The 25251-nt window shown below is 42.7% G+C and overlaps 1 protein-coding gene across 1 annotated transcript in view; it reads left to right on the top strand.

Moving 5' to 3' along the window:
- Positions 1-25251, top strand: part of LOC111864352 (sodium/glucose cotransporter 5) — a gene marked incomplete in the record, with an annotated part of 159836 nt that overhangs the window by 67729 nt on the left and 66856 nt on the right. Inside the window, 2 exon segments of the mRNA XM_033751398.1 lie at positions 554-658; positions 4409-4468. Of these exon segments, the coding sequence (XP_033607289.1) occupies positions 554-658; positions 4409-4468 (165 nt within the window).

Genomic DNA, 25251 nt, shown 5'->3' with positions numbered 1-25251 from the left:
ATTTCAGGGTAGAAGACTTCTGCCGTCGTAAGTAGTTTAGTTTTCAGCGTATGAGCTTTCTAACCTCATAAATGATTATCGGTGTTTTATAGAAACACGTTCCCTCCATTTTCAGGGTACAAGTCACTGATATGAAGACGGACGCAGCAAGTTCCTCCTACACGTCGGTAGCCACCTACCAGACACACGGTGTTGTAACTCAGAAGACTTTAATCAAAACCCATAAGTAACTTCCGTACTTTGTAACCAGACAAGGACGGGGTCTGAGATGAAGCCCTAAAATTAGGCGAAAAGCCGAGGTAACTCGTAGACAGACTGCTTCAGTTCATATTTTTGCAACACGAATCTCATACAAGGTTACTTGGGATTGAGCCCAGGCTCTGCAGTGAGCCCAAGTTATGCACGGTTCGGTCTAAATCCATAGTTACCAGTGGGCCCCGTTCATATGGATAGTGAGGCATACAGAATAGGCCGTGTGTTTCGGTGGTGGTGTGTCTGTGGGTCTGTCCTGCACAAGTACTGTATAAAACTTAAAGATTTGCTCTTCTTGCAGGTTGGTGCCTCCTTGTTTGCCAGCAACATCGGCAGCGAGCACTTCATAGGCCTGGCTGGTTCTGGGGCTGCCGCGGGTATTGCTGTCGGAGCCTTTGAACTGAATGTGAGTAACATTTATTTAGAGGGTTCGATCCCGGGTCTAGTCAAGTGGGATTTGTGGTGGACAAAGTGGTGCTGAGGCAGGTTTTCTCCGAGTACTTCGGTTTCCCCTGCCAATCTTCATTCCACCAATTGCTCCACAGTCTCCCTCACCTATCATCTGGGGCTGGTATAATATGCCAGAAGTGGCCACAGTGCAAGGGACTTAGTACCCCATTAGCAATAAAAAACATTTATTTATGTCAGTAGGGTAAGAATTACGAAAGTTTTGGAGACTGCCTCTGCCTCTGACGTCAAGGAATGATGTGGTGGCCGATCGTTCGAGAAGACTTCGTTGGATTTTGGGAGTCTTTCCGTCTGCTCCACATGTTAACACGTTGTCTTATATAGATAATTATTTTGTGTATTTAAATTAAATATGTATAGATGTCGTCGAAAATACATGTTCCTGTACTTATTTATTTCTGGTTTATTAAACAACGGTGTCAGATTGTAGAGGACAGAATGGTAAAATGATCAGTTAATAATTAATACAAAAGGATGTGGTAGGAATTTGTCGCCATATAGTTTGATGTACTATCCCGGCGTTTGCCTGGAGGAACTGAGGACAACCACAAAGTTCCCGTTCGCGATTATATTTGAACCAAATATGATGGAGGAAGTAGTTACGTAAATCTTCAGAAGGGATAGCTGATACACTTATCGAGATTTGAACCGAGTATCTTTCGCCTACAGATTAGTTGATTATATTCATTCATTCATTCATCATTGGCTCTACGACCCTTTGTTGGTTGCTTCAGTTCGTTTTTTTTTACACAGACGGTTGGACTCCTCGGATGAGTGATCAGCCAGTCACAAGCCCGCTGCCTACACACAGTACAACACAAACACACAGAGACATCCATGCCTTGAGTGGGATTCGAACCCACAATCCCAGCTTTCGAGCGAATGAAGACAGTTCATGCCTTACACCGCACGGGCACTGTGATCGGTTAGTTGACTGTGTACTTGGGCATATTTATATATGTTTCGAGTCGATATATGGGGGCACAGTTCTTCCTTGTCAGTGTCACGGATTGGGCCGTCAGGCCCGTTCCGTTAGCTAAGGTCTTGATTTTGCATCTCAACGAGCTGATCTGTGCAGCAGGAACACTGTAGACGTGTATTCAGGAGGTCTCGGTTAGAATCTCACCGGGACAGCGACTACCCTGATTGGAGTTGTTCTCATCCCCTCCAGACACATGGCGGAATGGATTAGGCCATGACCGCGTCCTTCCATATCTGTCAGTTTCCACAATTACCCTACTCTATATACGCATGACTTCTAGATACTAACAAAAAAACAAAACAAGAACTCCGTGTTTTTAGTCCGCAAGCGAACTATACCGACCGAGCGACCATCGCTTGTCGGCGAAGTTAGTGCCACCTTTAGCGGATAGAGGGTGTCGCGTGGTCAGCGCAACGAATCTCCACGGTCGTTAATTTCAGCTTTCTAGGCCGGAGCCGCTATTTCCTTGAACATGAACCAACCGTCCATCTCATTAATGACCTTCCCACATTTCTTCTTCGTCACAATTCATGATTTTTTTCGTGATCAAATACAGTTAGGGGTAGTAGATCAGAAGAAACACGGAAAAGGGTGACTGGGTCAGCTTTTATGAGGTGGCCTATATCGGATTTGTCTTGCGGAATCAACGAACATTGCAGAAACCTTCAGTAGAGCTTCTTGTTTCGTTCAGAATCATTTTATTGTAAAGTGAGACGCGTTACCTTGAAGCCTAGATATCATTCCCATCCGATACCTCTTGTGACAGACGTGGTAAGGTAAGTACAGTACGTCACGAACCGCGGAGGTTACGTTCCCGAAAAACACTGCAGTTGTAATAAGACGGCGGCCATGTAGGACAGCTTGTGTCCCGCTGGTCCAACCGTAGCAAAACTAAGCTTCTCATAGTCAAAAAAGTATTTTTACATTTTCCAAATTTTAGGATTATATCAATCATTAATTCAAAGAGGGCCAGAACAAACGTAAGTGCCGGCACGGACGTCGATAAATTCCACTACCACCAGCACCCCCTCCCTCCAGTAAAAAATAGACCAACTTCTCCAGTAAGTAGGCACAATTAATAACAGAATGTCATGAAACTGAAGAAAACCGTCACTGGGGTACACATCCCGCCATAAATTTAACAATTCATAATTTCCTCCTGCCATCAGGCAGTCCCTGCCTGACCGGTGAAACGACCAGTGAGCAAAAGATGTCATACAACGACAACGAAATTCACTGACGTAACGATTGTGGTTCAGGGCCCCCGTTACGCTTGCTTTTGCCAGTGACTTCACGGCCTGGAAGGGGAGGTGTGGGGAGTCTCTTTCGTTCAACCGAAACGGTAAAATTACAAAACTAGTATACACAGCACAGCGGGCCAAGAAATCATAACGGACAATATTAAGAATCTCCTTACTCAAGTTACATAGGAGGCACAACATTGGCCACCTTGAAGAGAGACGACAGGGGTTATTGACACGAACCGTATGGTATATGTATTTCAATTTTTAACAGAGTTTTAAAACTTTAAAACAACTTTAAATATTTCTGTAACCAGAAAGGCTGCTGTGAGTGATAGATGGAACATTGTGTACTTGGACATTACATGTGTATTTGATATGACAACTGTTGTGATAGTGGTTTCTAAAAAGTGTTTGGTGCCTCTGAAGATGATCCAAATGGATCGAAACATGTAAGGCTAGTGAATCATCAAGTGAGAAAACTGAAATAGTCACATTGGACGGACTTGTCTTTTATAATTTATAATTGTTACAAAACTAAATAAGAATAATAAGGTTATCCCTGCAATAGGCCGTGGAGAACCATAAGGTCGTGAGACGTTGAGGCTTCCACATTTTCTGGAATATCGTTTCACAGATGGCGGTGAGGTTATCAGCCTTACATGCCAGCCGTCTTTTACTCCCGAGGAATATTCTTTTGTGTTGATTTAATAAAAAAGGAATGCTAGATTCGGTTATTTTCAAGCTGTTACGTTTACCTATTTTGTTCCTGTTTTCTTAGGACACACATTACAGAACAAGTGTTCTCGTCCTTTCAGAGCGCATATTAAAGTGTTTCTTTCTTCCTTTGCATGCATGAAAGTATTCGATAATCAAGTCCAAATCGAGAACCGCTAAACGGATTTGTACACAATTCTGTATTGAAGAGTTTCAGAAAAGTTTGCCCAACACATTCGGTTTTTATTAAAATCGAACAAAGATTATGCACGTTTTACATGAAGACATACGAACGTTCTGCCAAAACTTCCAGCTTAACCCGTTAAATATTCATCGGAACGCAAAATGTTTCGAATAGAAGATATACAGGAGAATGAAACATATGCTTTATGTAAAATATAGTCTTCCCGTAAGTCTTAGTTTCCGAGACCGTTAACCAGAAAGGAGTTCATGCATCACAGTCGTTAAGCTGTTCCTATACATCCAGACTTGTATTTTCGGCACACACGAACATTGTCGATGTTTATTTTTCATAGTAAATACATGAAACTTCTTCCAGTCTGTATTTATAGGCCTATATGTAACTTGTAGATAATTGTATATTTAATTAAAATCTAATCGAACGTGCTGCTACAACCGTTACTTTATTAAAATTTAAAATTTCCTTCCAGATAAACAGGAGGAAGCGAACGTCACAGAATAGTTGCGTTATGAACGCATTTCATAATTTATTTATTTTCTTTTGCAGGCTTTGATACTACTTCAGGTGCTAGGGTGGATCTTCCTGCCTGTCTTCATCGCAAGCGGGGTAAGTTATTTAGACGAACTTATGTTTACACACGTCGAGCAATTGAGATGGTAGCTTGACAGAATTTGAAGAAAATTTCCAGCTTCATACTACAACAGATTGTTAATGGCTTAGTATGACAGTATACTAGTATATGAAGGCATGTTAGTTAGAGTAGGAGCCGGGATAGCTTAGTAAGTATAGCGACTAGCTACGGGCTGGACGACCGAGGAGTCGGAGTTCGAGTCCCGTTAGGGTCAAGAATTTTCTCCACGTCTTCCAGACCGGCTCCGGAGTCCACCCAGCCTCCTATCCAAAGGGTACCGGGGCTCTTTCCCCGGGGGTAAAGCGGCCGGGACGTGAAGATAACCACTCACCACCTAGTGCCAAGGTCAAGAAAATGTGGATCTATAAATCCACTCCCCCATACGCCTTCATGGCATAGTGCTTAATTAGTCTTTGCCTATGTTAGAGTGAATCTGTCAACAGTTCATTCCAGTTGGGGTTATTGTGATGCCCTGTTCTCATTGATATTGTCACGTGTTGGGTATGTCACGCGACAAATAACATCACCAGTTGGGGTTATTGTGATGCCCTATTCTCATTGATATTGTCACGTGTTGGGTATGTCACGCGACAAATAACATCACCAGTTGGGGTTATTGTGATGCCCTGTTCTCATTGATATTGTCACGTGTTGGGTATGTCACGCGACAAATAACATCACCAGTTGGGGTTATTGTGATGCCCTATTCTCATTGATATTGTCACGTGTTGGGTATGTCACGCGACAAATAACTTCACCAGTTGGGGGTTATTGTGATGCCCTGTTCTCATTGATATTGTCACGTGTTGGGTATGTCACGCGACAAATAACATCACCAGTTGGGGTTATTGTGATGCCCTATTCTCATTGATATTGTCACGTGTTGGGTATGTCACGCGACAAATAACTTCACCAGTTGGGGGTTATTGTGATGCCCTGTTCTCATTGATATTGTCACGTGTTGGGTATGTCACGCGACAAATAACATCACCAGTTGGGGTTATTGTGATGCCCTATTCTCATTGATATTGTCACGTGTTGGGTATGTCACGCGACAAATAACTTCACGCCGTTTTTGATCTAGCTATTTTACTCGTATTCCACATTCGCGCTTACATTTACACAATTTACAATTTCACAATTACTGCCATCTGCAGTATCACAATTACTTCTCCTGCTGTAGTCACTTCCACTCACTCGATACAACTCAATAACAACTTGTAGCTGCTGGACTTCAACTCATACTCCGAATACTAACTGGCTTCGGCGGCTGCTACATTTCAACTCACTGCTTACGCATTCCAGTCTCCCTTATAAACCCTCAGTCGGATAGCGGAAAACCCATCTCGCTTCACTGTTGCATAAACGCCGTGTTTACAGGCGTTGCTGGGCAACGCTGCCGAGAGTTGCTTATTGCTGCGTAGCAACCAGCGCGCTTCGGCTCGGTTAGGCACTGCACGGAGACACACCGCTTTCCTTACTGTTGTGTAACCTCGCTTCCACTGTTGCGCAACCCGACAACCGACCGTTTATTCAGAGTCTGTCTTCGTGGTAACTCGTTCCACATCCCGTTGCCCAGCAACGGTTCGACATGTCACAATATTTTTAAAAACGTCATTTCATGATTCAATGGATATCTTCAAGATTAATCTTATAATGTATACTGCTTACCGCCTCTGTGGTCTAGTGGTCAGAGTTCCTGGCTACAGATCCATAGGTCCCGGGTTTCATTCCCGGCGCTGCCAGGTTTTCTGAGAAGTATTGGGTCTGGAACGGGGTTCCACTCAGCCTCGTGAGGATAACTGAGGAGCTATTTCAAGGAAATAGCGGTTCCGGTTTAGAAAAACGAGATTAACGGCCGTGGAGATCCGTTGAGCTGACCACGTAACACCTCTATCCGTGAAAGCTGGCACTAACTTCGCCGATAAGCGGCGTTCGCGCGGTCGTTATAGTTCGCTTTGCGGGCTGCAGGGCACGGAGTTAAATGTACACTGCTTATGTCGTTGAGTGTTTGCCTCTAATTAGTTTCCTTGATGTTGTCAGGCGTATGAATAAATGTACAGACTTGTTGCTGTTGTTCTTATTGTTATTCGCTTCATAAGTTGTACTCCTTGCCGGATATTGTCAGAATGCTTAAATCACGAAAGGTGATATGAATGAGGGCATGTAGTAGTCATGCTTACGCATTGGAGAAGTAAATAAATGTACGTTTTTGTTTGAAACCCGAAAGGGAAGAGGACTCTTGGATAATCTAAGCGTAGATTGGAGAATAATATTTTAACTCTTCACTAAATATTAGGGGACACGCCGTAGCGTTTTTGGTTGGAGCACTGTGCTAGAAGACGGAAGGTCGCGAGTTCGATTCCCGATGTCATTGGATTTTTTCTAGTGACAACTACGCAAGCCGCACTACGACCCTGGTGTCGACTCAGCCTCTAACAGAAATGAGTACTAGGAATCTTCCTGGGGGGCAAAGGGCGGCCGGTGCGTAAAGCTGACAGCTTCACCGTCATCTGTGAGCCGATTTTCTAGAAAATGTTTGAGCCTCGACATCTCACAACCATATGGTCTTCCACAACTAAATATACTAGGATGATCAAATGAAGGAGAAGGAAGTGGGCGGAGAGATGGGAAATGGGTACAAAAGTTGGTCGGAAAACCTGTAGGCAAGATATCTGTTGGAAGATCTCTGCTTAGATGGTAGAACAGTATTAAAATGCAGTATGCAGAAATAGGATATGAGGGTGTGGACTGGATTCATTTGGATCAGTCTTGTGAACACGGTAATGGGTCTTCGAATTCTGTAAGAAGTTGGGAATTACTAGATTAATTGAGCGACTGTTAGTACTTGGAGGAGGATTGTGCATCATGGAACTGTTTCGCTCTTCTTCTTCTTGTTGTTGTTGTTGTTATTGTTTTAAGTTGGTTATTTAATGATGCTATTTTCATTGGGACTAGATAGCGTCGATGATTCCAGTGGAAGCCTGGATCATTTTGAAAAGATATTTGAGCAGATCACCATCATTGTGCCGGTGGTAGCTTTCTTCACTTGCTAGATGGATGTGACAGAAACTGCTGCATCCATTGGAAGTCTCATTTAGGCAATGGAAGAAGAACTGGAACTCAAGATTTTGGACCTTCAAGATGAGACGTCAGAAATCCTACGCAACACATGAGAAGGTTTGGAATCGGGCTGACCGAGAAACGTTTTCTTCCTTAAAATTGCAGCGTACCTGGGCGAGTCACTATTCTCAGCCATGGACATTGTGAATCAGGGAACAGATCTGGTCTTGCTGATGCCCAACTTGGCGATTGTTTATGAGCATAACATTTTGCTCTTCCACACCCGAAAAAACTAGCCGATGATATACAGTGCTAGAGATCACACTAACGACCTTCCCGTGTGAGTGCGAATGTCGGATTAATTACTTTAATTAATAACTTTCGCGTATATGAAAGTATACATCTGACTTACGGGATATAACATCGTACAATCTGTTGAAGATCAGCCGACGTTTCAGCGGAATAGGTCGCCTCCATCTTCAGAGCTACTAAGCAAGAAATCAGCATGAAGTAGACAGTAAACAGAGTTCTGCAGTCTACCTGCTTCATGCTGATATCTTGCTTGGGAAACTCTTTTGACGCTAAAGGTTGAGGCTACGTGTTCCTCGGAAACGTCGGTTGTCATTCAACGTACTATTATTGTACATGGCGATATGTCCCAGAATATAGAACTCTTCGTAACCATCACTGTGAGGAAATTGAAATCCCTCACATTTTTTATTCTGTGGTGTCTTTAACGTTAAATATGTTGTTTTATGTATTCTTTTATGTTCATACATTTATCTAACGGGACACTTCCCAGCTCAGTGGAAGGTCGCTCAGATCATGATGATTCCGAAACCGGGTAAGCCGCCAGAGGAAGTTACCTCATATAGACCGGTCAGCCTACTCCCAGTAACGAGCAAAGTCTTCGAGACAGCTATGCTCAAGAGATGACGTCCGATACTAGAAGAAAACTGAATCTTCCTGGATTTCGGGAGCAACACTTTACCATCGAAACAAGTACACCAAATTGCAGAGATAATGAGAGGAACTTAAGGAAAAAACAGCAGTGCTCTGCGGCACACAAGCGTCTGATAAAGTGTGACATTAAGAATTGTTCAAAATTAGAAAAATCCTTCCCCCGTACAGAACCTTAGAATCGTATTTAAAAGAGGCACTATTTAAAGCGGAACTTAAAGATGAAACCAAAAAAATTTAGAAAAATTAAAGCAGGAGTACCTCAAGGAAGTGTCTTAGGGCCCATCCTATATGTTATCTACACAAGTGACCTACCTACATCAGACAGCAGAACAACTGCCACTTTTGCCGATGATACAGCAGGATTGGTAACACATGAAGAACAAGTGATAGCTTCAGTGAAACTTCAAGACAACATCAGCAAGATTAATGAACGGGCAAAGAAATGGAGAATTAAAGTCAATCATACAAATCCACGTACATTTCTTTCACCCTGCACAATCAAACCTGTCCGACAGTGCAAGTGGCAGTGTTGCTGTACCACAAAGGAGCGAAGTGAAATGCCCTGGCATGCATCTTGATAGAGGCCTGACATGGACAAGGCGCATCAAAGTCACATAAAGCCAGCTCAATCTGAAAGAGAAAAAGTGCACTGGCTATTCGGGAGAAGATCAGCGCTATCAGTAGAAAGCAAACTACTGTTTTAAAAAGCGGTGCTCGAACCCATCTGGACTTAGGAATTCAGCTGTGGGTGACAGCCTCAAATTTCAACATTGAAATACTCCAGCCCTTCCTTTCGAAAACTTTCAGGTCTATAAATAACTCTAGGATCCACAAAGATCTCCAAATGATCACAGTGAAAACTGAAATGAGAAAGTGGAGTGAAAAGTACTTAAATAAATTAGAAATTGGCTCAAATGCATTAGCAGCTATTCTATTAGATAACTGCGAAAGCGTAAATGAATTGAAAATATACTTATTATTAAATATTTCGCTTAGTGGGGGGTGGAGTCCAGCTGGGTCCACTCGGCACGGCGACCACTGTGACGCTGATCATTCTGAGCCCTTATTTATTTTGATGATTATAGATGACCATGAAATTTATTTCTAATTAATTCTCGGTAATTTAAATTTCAAAAGTCTTATGTTTCGGTATTACTGGAAATGTATCGTGATCTATAATATCGTATTTCATCGTCTGGGACGTGGAATACGGTGTTTATGTTGAAAATTCCTAAATTCTGGCAGAAACAAGAAGTCCGGAGTTATGACATTTACGATCAGTCATAAATTTAGCTCGGGTACAGGGAACCGGACGCGCCTAAAAGGACAGGTCAGAGCTTGTTACAATTGCCTGTGAATGAGGGCCAGTATGATTGGGTTGCCTCGTTCAAGCTTCCTACGGAAGATGGGATGAAAATGTATATGTCAACACCATCTTTCGAATTCCCGGCGTGGGGGTGCAAGCCATTCCACAAAGGGAGACTTTCACAATATTCCGTACTGAACGGACGTGACCCTTGCACGCTCCGGGACATAGCTTGCCGATAGTGTAACGCTGTAACTTAAAGCTAAGAATACATTAATTTAACAGTGTGCTGAATTAGCGGGTGAATAAACGTCAATTGGCTCAACTCAGAAAAACGCTTTCCTCGGCGTCGCTACCCTGAGACACATGCAAACCGACCCAGCTAGTTTCCCGTACCTATACCGATCTTCCTTAGTTTGATCTGTGAGGACAACTTCCAGTAGCCATCATACACTGTCCTAAGGTAGAAACAGGTGTAGCAGGGATAACACCATTCCTACTGCGCCGATACAAGCAAAGACGGGTTGGAAAAGAGCGGTGTTAACTGATTGGCCTATTTTAGCCTGCCCCGGGTGATTATGATGATGGAGAATTTGGTGGAATGAAGATTGGCAGGGGAAACCGAAGTACTCGGAGAAAATCCGCCCCAGCGCCACTTTGTCCACCACAAATCCCACTTGACCAGACCAGAGATCGAACCCGGGCCGCCGCGGTGGCAAGCCAGCGACTAACCACTTGAGCTATGGCGCGGCCATATTATTAAATCTGCTGGACATATTTGAGTATAGTAATCAATAAGAGTACGAACGTGATAAATAAGTGAGCAGTAAAAGCGTACGAGAGTTAACGCCACTGGGCATAACTCACATATATATTTATTGCGGACATTGCAAATTATGAAGTATAATGAACATGGAAAAAATATTCATATGCACTGAAAAGTGGTTTACGTTAATTGGTTGATGTCCGCCATTTTGTACCGGGCGCAGAAATGTTGGGGACCCCTGCTTAGATAGTCCTATCTCCGTTCCACTTTCATCCAGTGCAGAAATCAACTCCAGCATTTGCTTGAGAGAAGATAGTGCATACGGCATTCAGTTCCACGATAAGTACAACATTTCACATACTTTTACCCATACTCTTACTTTCTGCAATAAAAGTTCCGACGATCTCGGAAAGCCTTTCCTCTTCGTATTGCTCACAAGCTTTCCTTTTTTAGCTTGAAGCATCTATTCTTTCTCTTTTTGACATAGCATTAAAGAGCTGAAGTCGTTGCAGTATTTGTTGTTAGTCTCAAAATATTTATATGCTTGGTTCAGGCGGCTACTTACCGAACACAGATTTTACGAATATCTTTCGCACTTTCGGCTTTTATGTGTGGTAGTATTGCTAATGACAGTCCATCTGCGATATATTTTTGTCATCCTACTCCTGGCTCGCGTTATATTCCTTTCAGCCAGGAACAGTTCCATCCATTTTGGATAGTCGTGTGTCCGAATCCTACTTTTCAGCAGTCGATGCCAATAACATACGCAATCACGGCGTTAATGTAATACAACGATAAATTTATTTGCATTAGTCTCTTCTTGAAAATACCGCATAACTCTTAATATGTTACTGATAATTTGTGATAGAAGTACAGTATTGTTGTAACGTTTTGCTTTCATGTAACTGCCCCATATGCAAATATTGGAAACGTACAAAGATACGGATTTTGAACTTCGGCTAAACTACTTGTAGTTGCGGGGTAGGTGATGAAGTACATTTGACCCAGTATATTACTTGGTTTTGGTGTTATTTTTCATCCATATTTTCTTTTGCTTGCATTTTATGGAAACTCCCACATTTTTCTACACATTTGGGAATGCCACAAGGCTATATGCGAAATTTCAGTATTCCAACATAATGTTACTTGCTGATGAATTAAAAACATGATTTGTTTTAAAGTTTGCTGAAGAAAATTGCCGTAGTCTGAAATTGATTCGATGCGAAAGTGGTATATTGGAAATTATATTTGTACACGGCTTTGGATTGGTAATTGGATTTACTGGAGTCTTCCAGACCGTCACTACAGTTAAGTGTAGCACCATCGCTAATTGACACTATTTGCAATTTACTGTGGCCCATACAGAGTCTTGTCAGTCTGCTGTGTCTTCAGTCATTGCTTGGTAACGGCTCCCAACACTGTAGATTCCTAATCTACATGACCGCAGCTCCTGGCCATTGACTCTTAACCGCATCTGGTCTCCACTGGCTACCACTCGCTATTGTTGGCTAGTGCTGACTGAAGACTGGCTGTCTCTGAACCAAGTCAGAGTCAAAATTTCTTTACGACTGGAGGTTTAACGCCAAGTTTAACGTCAAGCCTCTGCAACCAGAATTCTTTTAACTAAACCCTTGCGGTCATACACCTTATGTGTTCTTTGTCAGTACAGGCCTTGCAAAGCAGATCATGCCTATCATAAGTTTACTACCACAGTCAATAATTTTGTGGACTGGCCGCAAAGCGTCGTTGCAGTGCACTACAGAGGATAGGTTGAGGCACGATATGATGCCCTGTTAGTTCATCTCTCATCACAACAAGAGGCAGTTGTGTGCAAACAGTGTAAGCAGAACTTCGGCCTCTATAGTGAATTGCAATTACACGCGAGTGACAGCAATTGAAAATGTGGCAGTTTGAAGAACGGGCAGACATCAAGTTCTGCCAGAAAGTAAGCAAATCCCCTAGCGAAAGGTTTGGCGTAGGAAGAATTGGCTGTTGCTCCACGACAACGCCCCTGCACATCGCTCTGTTCTTGTCCTAGAGGAACTGACAAGGCAACAGGTCACCGTTTTGCCACACCCTCCGTACTCGCCTGATCTCGCACCCTGCGATTTCTTTCTCTTTCACCGCTTGAAAGCAAAGCTACGTGGTCGTAGATTTCAGTCGTCCGAGAGGTCGTCAATGCCACAAGAGACGCCGTACGGGAATTTCCCGCCAATATGTTTCAGCAGTGTTTTCGGCATCTATATCCAAGTTGGCAGACTTGCATAGCGGCCAACGGCAACAATTTTGAGGGTCGATGTTGATCTGTGCAGGTGTATGTGAATACTTTGTAATATGATGCGATAAAACCACAGTCCACGAAATTAATGAGTGTACCACGTATTTTGCTACAAAGGCACTTAGTAACTTGAACGTTCGTAAGCTTCACTTCCGCCAAGTTCAAGCCTCTTATACATGTATTTTCTATGTCTGGCTTCGCCTTGTCCTATACTGCATACTGCGAACATGTTCATTCTCATTATTTCTGCTTGTCGCCTGCACAATTTTATTATATAATCGTACACATACGGAAGGTTGAAAGCTGTGTGCAAATCGCTGACCGGTGTTCACCTTGAAAATTTTCCAGTGGGGCGGAGAGCCTATAAGGCGCTGCAATTTTAAGTGGTGCCGGTCACGGTAGCCGAGCGGTCTAAGGCATGTACTGTGTTCGCTCGCTTGGAAACCGGGATTGTGGGTTCGAATCCCGCTCAGGGCATGGATATTTAGTTTGTGTGTGTGCGTTTTTCTGTGTTTGTGTACAGGTAGAGGCCTTGCGACGAGCTGATCACCCGCCCAAGGAGTCGTACCGAATGTACAAGATTTAGAACAACCGAAGTGAAGGGAGAAGTTCATGGAGGTAGGCCTAGGCCCACTGGGGCTGTAGTGCCAAGAAAAAAAAAAGTGGTAGATGTCTGCCGCTAATTCCCAGGCAGGGCAAACATTAGTCATTACTGATCTGATCAGTGCCTTATGCAGGGTTAGTTTAAGGTTCGCTCTTAAACGCATATATATAATAAGGAGTACATTCTAATAAATGTGCTGAAGGCCTTGGCTTCATTCATTTCTGTGTGGTTTCCATGTAATCTTATCGAAGATTCCACCGAGATATTTTACACGATTGACAAATGGAATATTCCGTTCATTCAGTGTAAGATGAGCGTCAGTGGGCTTCAGATTATGAGAAAACTAGATGGTCTGAGTCTTATCTTCATTGATATTTATGTTCCAACGCACATGCCATGACTCAATAGCACTGAACCCTCGTCGCAGCTTTCTGAGGACATAGCCCTCTTTGCGGTCTGCTGCATATATATACAGGTGTCATCAGTAAAGAGACCTAGATAGACGCCACGTGTTTGGGGCGTATCATTTATATATACATATACATTTTTTTTTCTTTTTCCTTGGCACTACAGCCCCAGTGGGCCTAGGCCTACCTCCATGAACTTCTCCGTTCACTTCGGTTTTTCTAGATCTTACACATTCGGTAGGACTCCTTGGGCGGGTGATCAGCACGTCGCAAGGCCTCTACCTGTACAAAAACACAGAAAAACGCGCACACACAAACTAAACATCCATGTCCCGAGTGGGAGTCGAACCCACGATCCCGGCTTCCGAGCGAACGAAGACAGTGCACGCCTTAAATATATATATATATATATATACTTTCTCTGAAAAAAAGAGTCAACAAGCTTAATTAGGTAAGGTAAAATAAAGTTGGCCCTGTGCTTAGCTAATTAAGCAATACGCCATGAAGACGTATCGGGGATTGAATGACTAGATCCACTAGTTGGAGGTGAGTGGTCAGCTTCACGCCCCGGCTGCTTTACCCCCGAGGAAAGAGCCCCGGGTACCCATTGGATAGGAGGCTTGTTGGCCCCAGAGCCGGTCTGGACTCTGGAGAAGAGGAAATTCTTGACCCTACTGGGGCACGAACTCCGACCCCTCGGTCGTCCAGCCCGTAGCCAGTCGCTATACCGACTACGCTATCCCGGCCCTAATAAGCTTGATTAGACTCATGGAAAATTTTAAGTCCTATGGTTTATATAGTAAACCAAGGTGTTGTGTTGTATCAGAGGGTTTTTCAATATCCAAGACTACAGCAGCCTTATTTATTTAGTGTTGAATGTGACGTGGTCCACAAGCCTCATACATTGAAGTGGTGTGCTGTAACAAGCACGGAAACCAAACTGGCTTGCATTAATTAGGCCTCTTTCTTCAGTGTGCTTTTGGATTATTTTCAGAATAGCTTATTCGAATAGCTTGTCTGTCGTAGACAACAGGAAAATCGGACCCAAATTTGAGGGAATTTTGGGTTCTTGCCGCGTTTCGGTAACGTTATAACGTTTGCTTCCTTCCAAGGCTTTGGAAAATGGGACAGCCGAAGGCAGTGATTAAATGAATGTGTTAGATGTACCGGTGGTCTTCTTGGAAGAAGCCTAAGGCATCCGTATGAAATACCATCAAGTCCACAAGCCTCTCTCAGTCTCTATGAATTTGCTAATTTATGCACTTTACAAGGTCCCAACGGGGTGTCGGCTACAGATGCAAGCAGAGCTTGGCCTGTAGTCTCCACCTGTCGCTTATGATTTTTGTCGCACAGGTCATGAGATGTGAACTGATTTGTAAAGAATCCACAGTCACGTTGGCCTTCTAGTTCGGATAGCGGCTGGCGCCTTTTCATAAGCGATTTCGCATTAGGTCTCAGAGCTTGAGGTGTGACCTCACAGTTCTCTCCTACTGTTTCCTACCGTCCAAGCGCCTTTCTATGGGTCATTCATCTGACGGTTCTGGTGATTCAATCAACAGCCGTTTTACACGCAGGATCCCGCGTTACTCGACAGTTTCCTTAACCTCTGGTTATGTTTCAGCAGACTCTGCAGACCAGGTAGATGCTTATTAAGGTCCAAGAGTGTAATTTTGCTTGTGGATAGCCTATACACTGAAGCCACGAGTATAGAGGCAATAAAGTCGCGGGCCACTTTATCGGCTCCTTCCCCTGAAGTTAATTTGGATTTTATATGAAATTAATTCAGAGGCCAGGCTTTGAATCTGCTCCCAGTCTGTGAAGTTGTCAACCGGGTCTCAAAGATTCTTAGCTCTAACATGATCCAGCAAGTGGGAAATGATTGGTAGGTGATCTGAGTCCAGAATATTGAAGATAATGACTTCTGAGAGACGGACATTCTTGTGCACAACAGTATCGAACACGCAACCATTCCCCGCACGGACAATATAGAAAACGCCTCTTCCAACAGTTCTGTTGTTACATGGGCGTATCCGTTACCAAGGAGAAGTGTTTACTGAGCCATTGCCTAGCAAGGGGTGTCTCTTCTGGTTCTGCTCTACTGGCTTTGAGCCCTCATGTCACAGTGTAGAATTTATAATCCTTAGTAGCAGTATAGTGGGTAACGTTAGTTCCACGCTGTAATTGCGGCATTGATGATACCTTAATCTTAAAAAGCCTTGGTGTTATGTTAGAAAGTAAACTGTATTTTTATCGTCATGTTGATTGCATGCATTCCCTTTCTTTTAAGTCGTTAGGACTGATTAGTTTGATTATATTCTTTGTCTTTCGATAGTCCGGTAGTTTTTTTATGTTCCATTAATTCAGTCAAAGCTTGGGTATATCTCTGCCACCTCTAATAAAATAGCATTGTCAGTTTCTAACAGTGCGGGAGGAAAAATAACAAATGCAGGTTCATGTTATAAACGATTTATTCAGTCTGGTTCTTTTTCGTACTTAGTGTTCAGTTTTGGATCGTTTAAATTTCCGGGCAATTCACTGTAGATCGCGGCGTATAAATGCGTATTTATTACGCGTATTAACATATTCAAGGGCAAGAGAACGAACTGTTCTCTTATGGATACTGTTGGTCTCCGTGTTCCCATTAATAAAATCATGACATCTTCATTATTAATATAAGTAATGCTTCAAGACTTCGGTCTTTAGCAACGATGTCTGCCATATTTGTAAAACTAAGTCACTCTGTGATCGATGACGAGTGCTGCCTCCTATAGGTAAGTGCCAGAACTGGGCATGCTAGCGAACTTGCCTTGAATCTGATTAATTGTACTTTAATGGAAGTAATGTTCGGATAGCTCTTCACGAAGATATGCGATAAATAATTCGAACAACGAATCAGCACGAAACTTTTCTTCATACTTGGTGGGAACCCAAGTAATCATTGGGGTTGATAATTGAATTTTTTAGTATGACCCTTATAGAAAGCGGTAAGGCATTTAGTGGAAATCTACAGGTTTACACGACCCCACGGAACTGTGGATTTCAACATCATAAGTCAAGATAACGTCGATCTGTTTCTTGGGCTGTAAATGGAGAGTGCACCGGGAGTTTATCCCTCTTGGTCAGACTGTCAACCAAAAGTTTCGTCTCCAAAATTTTTAACGCCTGAAGGGGTTTCGTAACGTGATGCCAGATTCGTTCCCCAGTAAGTAGATCCTGCACTATGACAAAGCGCCCTTACACACAGCGAGTTTTTGGCATGAAAATTGATCATGGTCCTGGAACACTCCACTTACTCTCGCTCCATGTGACTTCTCCCACTTCCTCACAAAGAGGAAGAATCGTATCAAGGGATCATATTTTGAAACTATGGAAACGCTTCAGGAGGTTGTGACAGCCGCTCTAAACCACATACAGAGTGACTCCTGAGTGTACATCGACAGTTCGAAACAACACAAGAATTCGTGTATGGGTGCCTGAGGGAACCACTTTGAAGAAAACTGCAGTTCAGAATAAAATGTAATAGAGTGAGTACCTTCTCAATATTTGTCATACCTCGCAGGTGTGCCACCGCTGCGAAAAGCGTCTGCCGGTTTGTAGGGTTATTTTCAATAGTGAAAAAACACAATTTCTGCAGAAAATACTTTTTTTTTCTTGGTTTTGTTTAGTTTATAGTTACCATCAACTTTTTAATAGAGTTTTTGATTGGGTGTACATTCACGATGCTCGCCAGTCAGAGGAAAGCCAGTTATTGGTAAGCGCCCTAATAAAAACAAGAAAACGAACTCGGTGGTATTAGTCCGCAAGCAAACTATACCGACCGAGCGACCGCCGCTTGTCGGCGAAGTTACTGCCAACTTTAGCGGATAGAGGGTGTCGCGTGGTCGGCGCAACGAACCCCCACGGCCATTAATTTCGGTTTTCTAGACCAGAGCCGCTATTTCCTTGAAACAGCACCTCGGTTATCCTTACGAGCTGAGTGAACCCCGTTCCAGACCCACTACTTCTCAGAAAATCCGGTAGAGCAGGGACTCGAACCCGGGATCTCTGGATCTGTAGCCAGGGACTGACTACTAGGCCACAGAGGCAGTCTACTAAAAGACTGAAATGTTATTGTTGTTGATTGAAGTGACGTCGTACCCAGAAAATGTTTCCGTTTCTCCTATTTAAATACTGTACAAAATAATTGTCAGATCTATGGGTCTATTTGTTCTTTGCATATCGCTGAATACAGCCCATTCCGCCACCCCCCGTCCCCAACGAAAGTCCTGGCGTTATGAAACTCGTTCATTTGTGGAAGTTTCATAAAAACAACGACGTCGACGTCAACGTCAACGTCAACATTCTCAGCGCATCGTGGGGAGCTCAAATATCGACATACCTTCTTCTTGTATGACCACCTGCAACATGCAACGTACTATAGTGCATGGAAATTTCCAGTGATGATACCAGCAGTTGCATTCTTTGAATACCAGACATGTCTATCAAAGAGTCAGCACATTTGGACATCGCTTTTCCCCGAGAATGACATGTCCTGTGATGTAATTGCGCACTGTTTCGCATCGACACGAGTGGCTGATGACCCCAGCCAATTGTTCGATTTGTTTTCTTAACCTTTTGAAGCGCACTGTTCATACTCGTATTTACTGTCTAATTGTAACATTCAGAACTCTGCATTGTATCTGTGTTTTTTTATGATTCTCAGAATATACAGCGACCGTTTCCCAGAGAACACTGACTGACTGACTGACTGACTGACTGATCTTTGCAATGGAGACGCGCTCTTTCCCGTGAGTTAGGAAATGAACTTGGTAGCGTAGTTGGTTGAGGCACCATGCTAGAAGCCGTAAGGTCGCGAGATCGAAACCTGATGAGGTGGATTTTTTTCAGTTTACATAATCCTTCCAGCCGCACTATGGCCTTGTGGGTAAGGGCGGCCGGCGCATAAGGCTGACAACCTCACCGCCATCTCTGAGCCGATTGTCTAGAAAATGTGGGAGCCTCTCGCAAGCTTACGGGTATTCACGGCCTGTTACAGGGTACCTTTTACTTACTTTACTTTAAAATACTGTTTGTATGAATGCCATTCCCTTTAAACATGACTGTTGTTCTGATATTGTCCCATGTCTTGATTTCGGAAATTTAGTATTTCCGTTAATTTTGGAACATATGTTTATGTTAATTAGAGAACTGCTCCAGAAGACGGATATTGTGGACGCTATTTGTTAATAGCGGACATTAGAAAAAACTCTTCATTTTGTTTTGTGGCTAGCCAGCCATGGGCACCACTAGGATTTATTTTTCCGGCGAGAGCCAGAAACTGTGCTTACGAACTTAACGTTCAAGGCTAATAAGGCAGGTATTACTGATTGCCGTGGGGTATTCAGAATAGAACATTTTCCGCTTAATTTTTATTATTAATGTTTGGCATATTTCTTTCTTATCTCCACGTTTTATTTTTTCAACAAGGAGAAGGGGCAGATGCCTGGTTTGACCCCTCCCTCTGGCGCTCATGTAGCCAACCAATTCGCTGGCCAATTACCACTATCTTATTATCAAATCGAAAGTGGAACACAGGTGATACCAAAGCTCAGCTTACCACAAGAGACGAACCTGGGCCATTTTTATTAACATCCTCGTAACATAATACCCAAAGATCTATTTGAATATTGTTCTCCTATGACCTTGGGGCTCAAATTCTAGTTTCTCCCAACCAAGCTATGTATCAAACCCAGCGTAACAACCTTCATACATCACGAAATTCCTAGGTACGAATGCCACTTCCTGAGGTGGCTCCTGTCCCCGTGGTCGTGTCTTTGGTGTGTGCACGTCTTCAGGGCTTAGGCGGTATCCGCAGGCGAATATGTTGTATACAGAACCTTCAGCTCTTATGCTGATATACCTCTTAATAGGAATCAAGGTTTTTTTATATCCTGGCTGATAGTAGACACAGAATAAACGCAGACAAACATCCATGCCTCGAGAGGGATTCGAACCCGCAACCTCAGCGTGTGAGCGGGCGAAGATATTTCATGCTTTAGACCAAGGGTATCCAAACTACGGCCCGCGGGCCACATGCGGCCCGCGATAAGATTTTATCCGGCCCGCGAAAGAATTGTGCAGAAATGCGCCAATTGAACTAATTTTCCAATGAGTACTGGTAAATGTGATTCCGAGCTTATTGACCTGACATATTATACTGCAGTTCGATGGCTTAGCTGTGGAAAGGTTCTTTCGCGCTTCTTTCAGCTCAGGAATGAAATTGATATATTTCTTACCGAAAAAACCATCACGAACCACTTTTATCAGATACCGAGTGGCTATGGTAATTAGCATTTTTTGCTGATCTGATAAACCATATGAACCATTTGAATTTAAAGTTGCAGGGTGAAAATAACTTAGTCTGTGATTTATTTGCACTTATCAAGGCATTCAGAGCAAAGTTGATACTTCTGGAAAGCCAAGTGAAAAATTGTAACTTTGTTCATATGCTATACTGTGCAGAGTTGCATAAAAAGGGTGAAGCAGAATTTCCTTCCTCGTTTGCAAATTTAGTCATTTCAGATTTGAAAGAACAATTTCGGAAGCGATTTGCTGATTTGGATTCCAGTGCTCAGGAAATTAGATTGTTTCAAAATCCGTTTGACTGTGATGCTGCAGATGTCACAAGTCAAATTCAAATGGAAATTATTGAACTTCAGGAAAATTATCATATTAAAGACAAATACAAGGAAGGAAATTTGATCGAATTTTATAAATTTCTGAACTCTGAGCAATTTCCAAATTTAAAGAAATTTGCTTGTAAATTTATCTCCATTTTTGGGACGACATATCTGTGTGAACAAACTTTTTCCCAGATGAAGTACATCAAGTCGAAATACAGGGCAAATTTATCCAATGAACATTTAAAGTCGCTACTTGTGATTAGCGTTTCAAAATTTGAACCTCAATTTAATCAGATTTTAAGAATGCAAAAAGAGTTCCATCATTCACATTAATTGTTTTATTATAATTTGTGATGAAAATATGAGCATTTGCTGCTACTGTCTGTTGTCATTAATATACGATAATTTATTTTCACGTACTTTGTATTTAGTTTATGAAATTCTGTGCTTTCAATAAAACTCATATACCTAGAGTTATTAATTTCTCATTTTATCCGGCCCATTGAAAGTGCTGAATTACCTAACGTGGCCCGCTGTTCGAAAAGTTTGGAGACCCCTGCTTTAGACCATGTGACCACAGTGATCAGCGATTGCTGATGACTAATACAGGAACGCCGCGCCATAGCTCAAGCGGTTAGTCGCTGGCTTCTCACCGCTGCGGCCCGGGCTCGATCCCGGGTCTGGTCAAGTTGGATTTGTGGCGGGCAAAGTGGCGCTGGGGCAGGTTTTCTCCGAGTACTTCGGTCTCCCCTGCCAATCTTCATTCCACCAATTGTTCCACAGTCACCCTCACCTATCATCTGGGGCTGGTACAATAGGCCAGAAATGGCCGCAGTACAAGGGACTTAGTCCCACCACACTAGCAATTTAAAAAAAAATACACGAAAACGGGCCAGCATCTAGCAGCTAACGATGACGAGAAACCTGATTGTTTATTCTGCATTTTAGCTTTTACCTCTGGAGTAAAGTGGTCGGGGTACGAAACACCGCCAAATGACGAGATTAAGAATGCGTGGAGCTATACTTTCACTTTACCGATCACAGTGGCCGCGCTGGCTGAGGCATGAAATGTCTTCACCCGCTCGAATCCTGGGATCGTTGGTTCGAATCCAACTCAGGGCATGGATGTCTGTATGCCCCTGTTCTGTGTTTGTGTTCTATGTGTAGGTATGGACCTTGCGACGGGCTGATCCCCCGTAAAAGGAGTGCTACCGACTCTGCACAAGATCAAGAATCTGAACATGGGCCAAGGTCCAACAGAAGGGCTGTAGAACCATGGATGGATAGATAGATAGACAGACAGATAGATTGATTAATTGATTGATTGATTGATTGATTCAGTCCGGAAACACTGTTTGTAATGAAATAGATATACGGACAGATATGTGAACATAATACCTTTCGCTGCCCATTCCTTCAAAGAGGATGAGATGGGCTGGGCATATAGCAGGATTGTCAGCGATGACAAATACCGACAGTATCTTTAAATTGTGGTCTTCTAGATTATGGCACCGTATAGTTTGGTAGGGCGTTACCAGTATTTCTGAAGAATGTTTTCAGGTACGGTTCCCATTTTTCCCGTTTGTTCCGGGGACAACCCCGTTTTTTTTCATATAATATCCCGCTGTCCCGGATTTATAGAAGATGTACCGCTTATTAAGTGTTCTTCTGTAATAATAATTTCTATCGATACACGCTCGGTAACGGATGGCATTCTCTGCAATTGGCATTTCTATAACTATGTTAACACTCCTGGTGGCTAATCCACAAGACACGGTTTCACAAATTATTAGTTTTTCTGTTGGCAGTGTCTTTTTTTCTTTCTCTCATTTATATTGGCTCTGTTTTGAATTGCTTCCATAACGGCAGTTCTGTTTGTATCATTCTCTGTATTCTTTTTCGACCGTTGCGTTGTGTTGTGAGAGCCTGTGAGAATTTATCTGTTTTCATCCATATAGTGATGGCAAAACGTAAGTGTAGTATAAATGACAGTATTAAGAGTAAATATCCGTTTATTAAATGCGTGAATGAGAATGTTTAATGCACATTATGGATCGCGAGATTTTGCATTGCACATGGTGGTCGGTATATGTTATTGATTTTTTGTTCTTATTAATTTTTTAACGTGACCCGTTTAAAAAATATTTTGGGAAGCCTAGCCTAGAACTCATTTCTACCCTAAAGGCAAAGGCAGCATGTTCCTAGTAAGTGTTCGTAACCACGTACGAGACTACACGGTATCATAACACAGATCGCAATATGAATTTACACTGCCCTGAAAACCTCAGATCTTACGTTCGGAATTTTAGTCGGAAAGCCTGAAGGGAAGAGACCATTTGGAACACGCCGAGGCATAGGTTGGAAGATAATAACAAAATGTGTAACGGTGGCTGGCTGCTGGGAATACGGTGATGAAATTTTGGTTTTCATAAAAGACGAGGATAATTTTAGTCAGTGAAGGCATCAGTGTCTAGGGAAAGACTCATCTCCATGGGTTTAGGTTTTCGTTCTTGAAGGCTATTGATATTGTTCACCCTTAATGCACTCGTCCTTGAAATTTATTGATACTGTTCACCATCAGTGCGTCTTGAAAAATAATCTCACTGTACCTTATGGTCAGTCTGAGAGGCCTTTTAACTTGGTATGTCGTTCCTCTTACGAGCTACGGCTCTTTCATCGACATGCTGACGGAACTGTACGAAACGGAGAGGGAAGTTGCTAACAAAGCCATCACAAAAACCTGTTCACTTTATTTTGGCAGTTAATATCATGGCCGTTTCAGTCGATGTGCGTAAATAAACTTTAATTTTTATCAGTGAATATATACTNTGTGTAAGATCTAGAAAAACCGAAGTGAACGGAGAAGTTCATGGAGGTAGGCCTAGGCCCACTGGGGCTGTAGTGCCAAGGAAAAAAAAATATATATATATATATATATATACTTTATCGAAAGTGTCGTAGGCAGAAGTTATATGTGGTACTTCACGTTAAATACACTTTTAATCTAAGAGGGATGAAATAATAACGGGATGAAGAAAATTTCATAATGAGGATCTTCATAAATTGTGCTCGTCGCCAAACACAATTAGAATGATCAAGTCAGGGGAGATGGGCAGGGCATGTACCACGCAAGGGGAGAAGATAAATGCTTATAGGGTTTTGGCGGGAAAAACAGAAGGAAAGAGACTACTAGGAAGGTCTAGGCGTATGTAGGGGTATAATATTAAAATGGATCGTAGAGAAATTGGAATGTTATAGACTGGATTGGGGCCAGTGGTGTGCTGTTGTGAACACAGTAATGAACCTTCGAGTTCCATAAAATATTCGGAAATTCATGACTAGCTGAGCGACTGGCGTGTTCCCAAGAAAAATTCAGTTTTGTTGAGTTAGTTGCGCATTTTTTAACGAAAAATAACCATTGATACATTTTATGTGACCGAAACATGTAATGCACACTCACTTTTGCATCTAAATAGCTGTAAGGGAAGAATTGGTTGCTTACTCCTATCAAAATTATTAAATTTCACCACTCTGGAGTTCAAGATATCACGAATATGCCGATGTGCAAACGTTAGCAGGAAAGGAAGATATTGCGCCGAGTGGAAATTTCCATTGATAAGTACAAGACTCAGCCGCGTGCCTTCATGTAATTGGAACTGTCCATGATGATATTGAACGCCGCATATGGTCAAAATATTCCATCCAATTGTACCGGGGAGACGAGATAGCGTTTGCTGTCTTCGTTGATCTTCCCTGCTCCCTTCCCTGACATTGTTTGTACTCACGGCCAGTAAACGCCCTATTACAAACCTCTACATCTGCCGCGTTTGAAACTGTAACAGTTTGTGACAGTGGCTGCAGCTCTGGGGTTGCCTTTGAATAAAGAAATCAGCATTTAATTAACAAAACTATACCTAAAATGTAAACCAGATGATCGCTATAAGTGTGGGTTGGTCTGGTAGGCTCAGTTTATACCCTTCTATTTTCTTTTTATTGGGATCTTCAGTCAGTTTGTAATCATCGAACAGATATGACAGTTTTCTTATTGTGTACTTCGTTATGGAAAATTATAGACTTACGAGTACACCATTATGATGTATTTGTGTGCGTTGCCCTCCTTCAACTTTAGAACCAGCTGACAGTTTTCCACAAAATTTGATATGACCATTAAGTCATTAGAGGCCATGGATCGAAGTCGGTAGTAACAAGGAGTAGGCTGAGAGAGTCCGGACTGGATTGTTTAGTTACTGAAGTTGAAATTACGTAACTTAATATCTTTAGATATTAATTGCAGTTATTAACCCATGACACTGGTTGCGCCATAGCTCAAGCGGTTAGTCGCTGGCTCTCCATCGCGGCGGCCCGGGTTCGATCCCGGATCTGGTCAAGTGGGATTTGTGGTGGACAAAGTGGCGTTGGGGCAGGTTTTCTCCGGATTCTTCGGTTTCCCCTGCCAATCTTCATTCTACCAATTGCTCCACAATCACCCTCACCTATCATCTGGGGCTGATGCAATAGGCCAGAAGTGGCCGCAGTGCAAGGGACTTAGTCCCACCCCACTAGCAATAAAAAAAACATGACACCCAAAGTTATGTGTAGGTACCATGTCCCTATTCAAACAGCTCTCTGTACTGTGTATGAGATATATCATTTTAAAACACTGGCCCTTTCTTTCTTGATTTATTTAATGCTTGAGAAAATCGTAAACC

The sequence above is a fragment of the Cryptotermes secundus genome, unplaced genomic scaffold, assembly GCF_002891405.2.
Source record: "Cryptotermes secundus unplaced genomic scaffold, Csec_1.0 scaffold312, whole genome shotgun sequence".
Lineage (NCBI taxonomy): Eukaryota > Metazoa > Arthropoda > Insecta > Blattodea > Kalotermitidae > Cryptotermes > Cryptotermes secundus.
The sequence above is the reverse complement of the archived record's forward strand: the minus strand, read 5'-3'. Positions and strand labels throughout refer to the sequence as shown.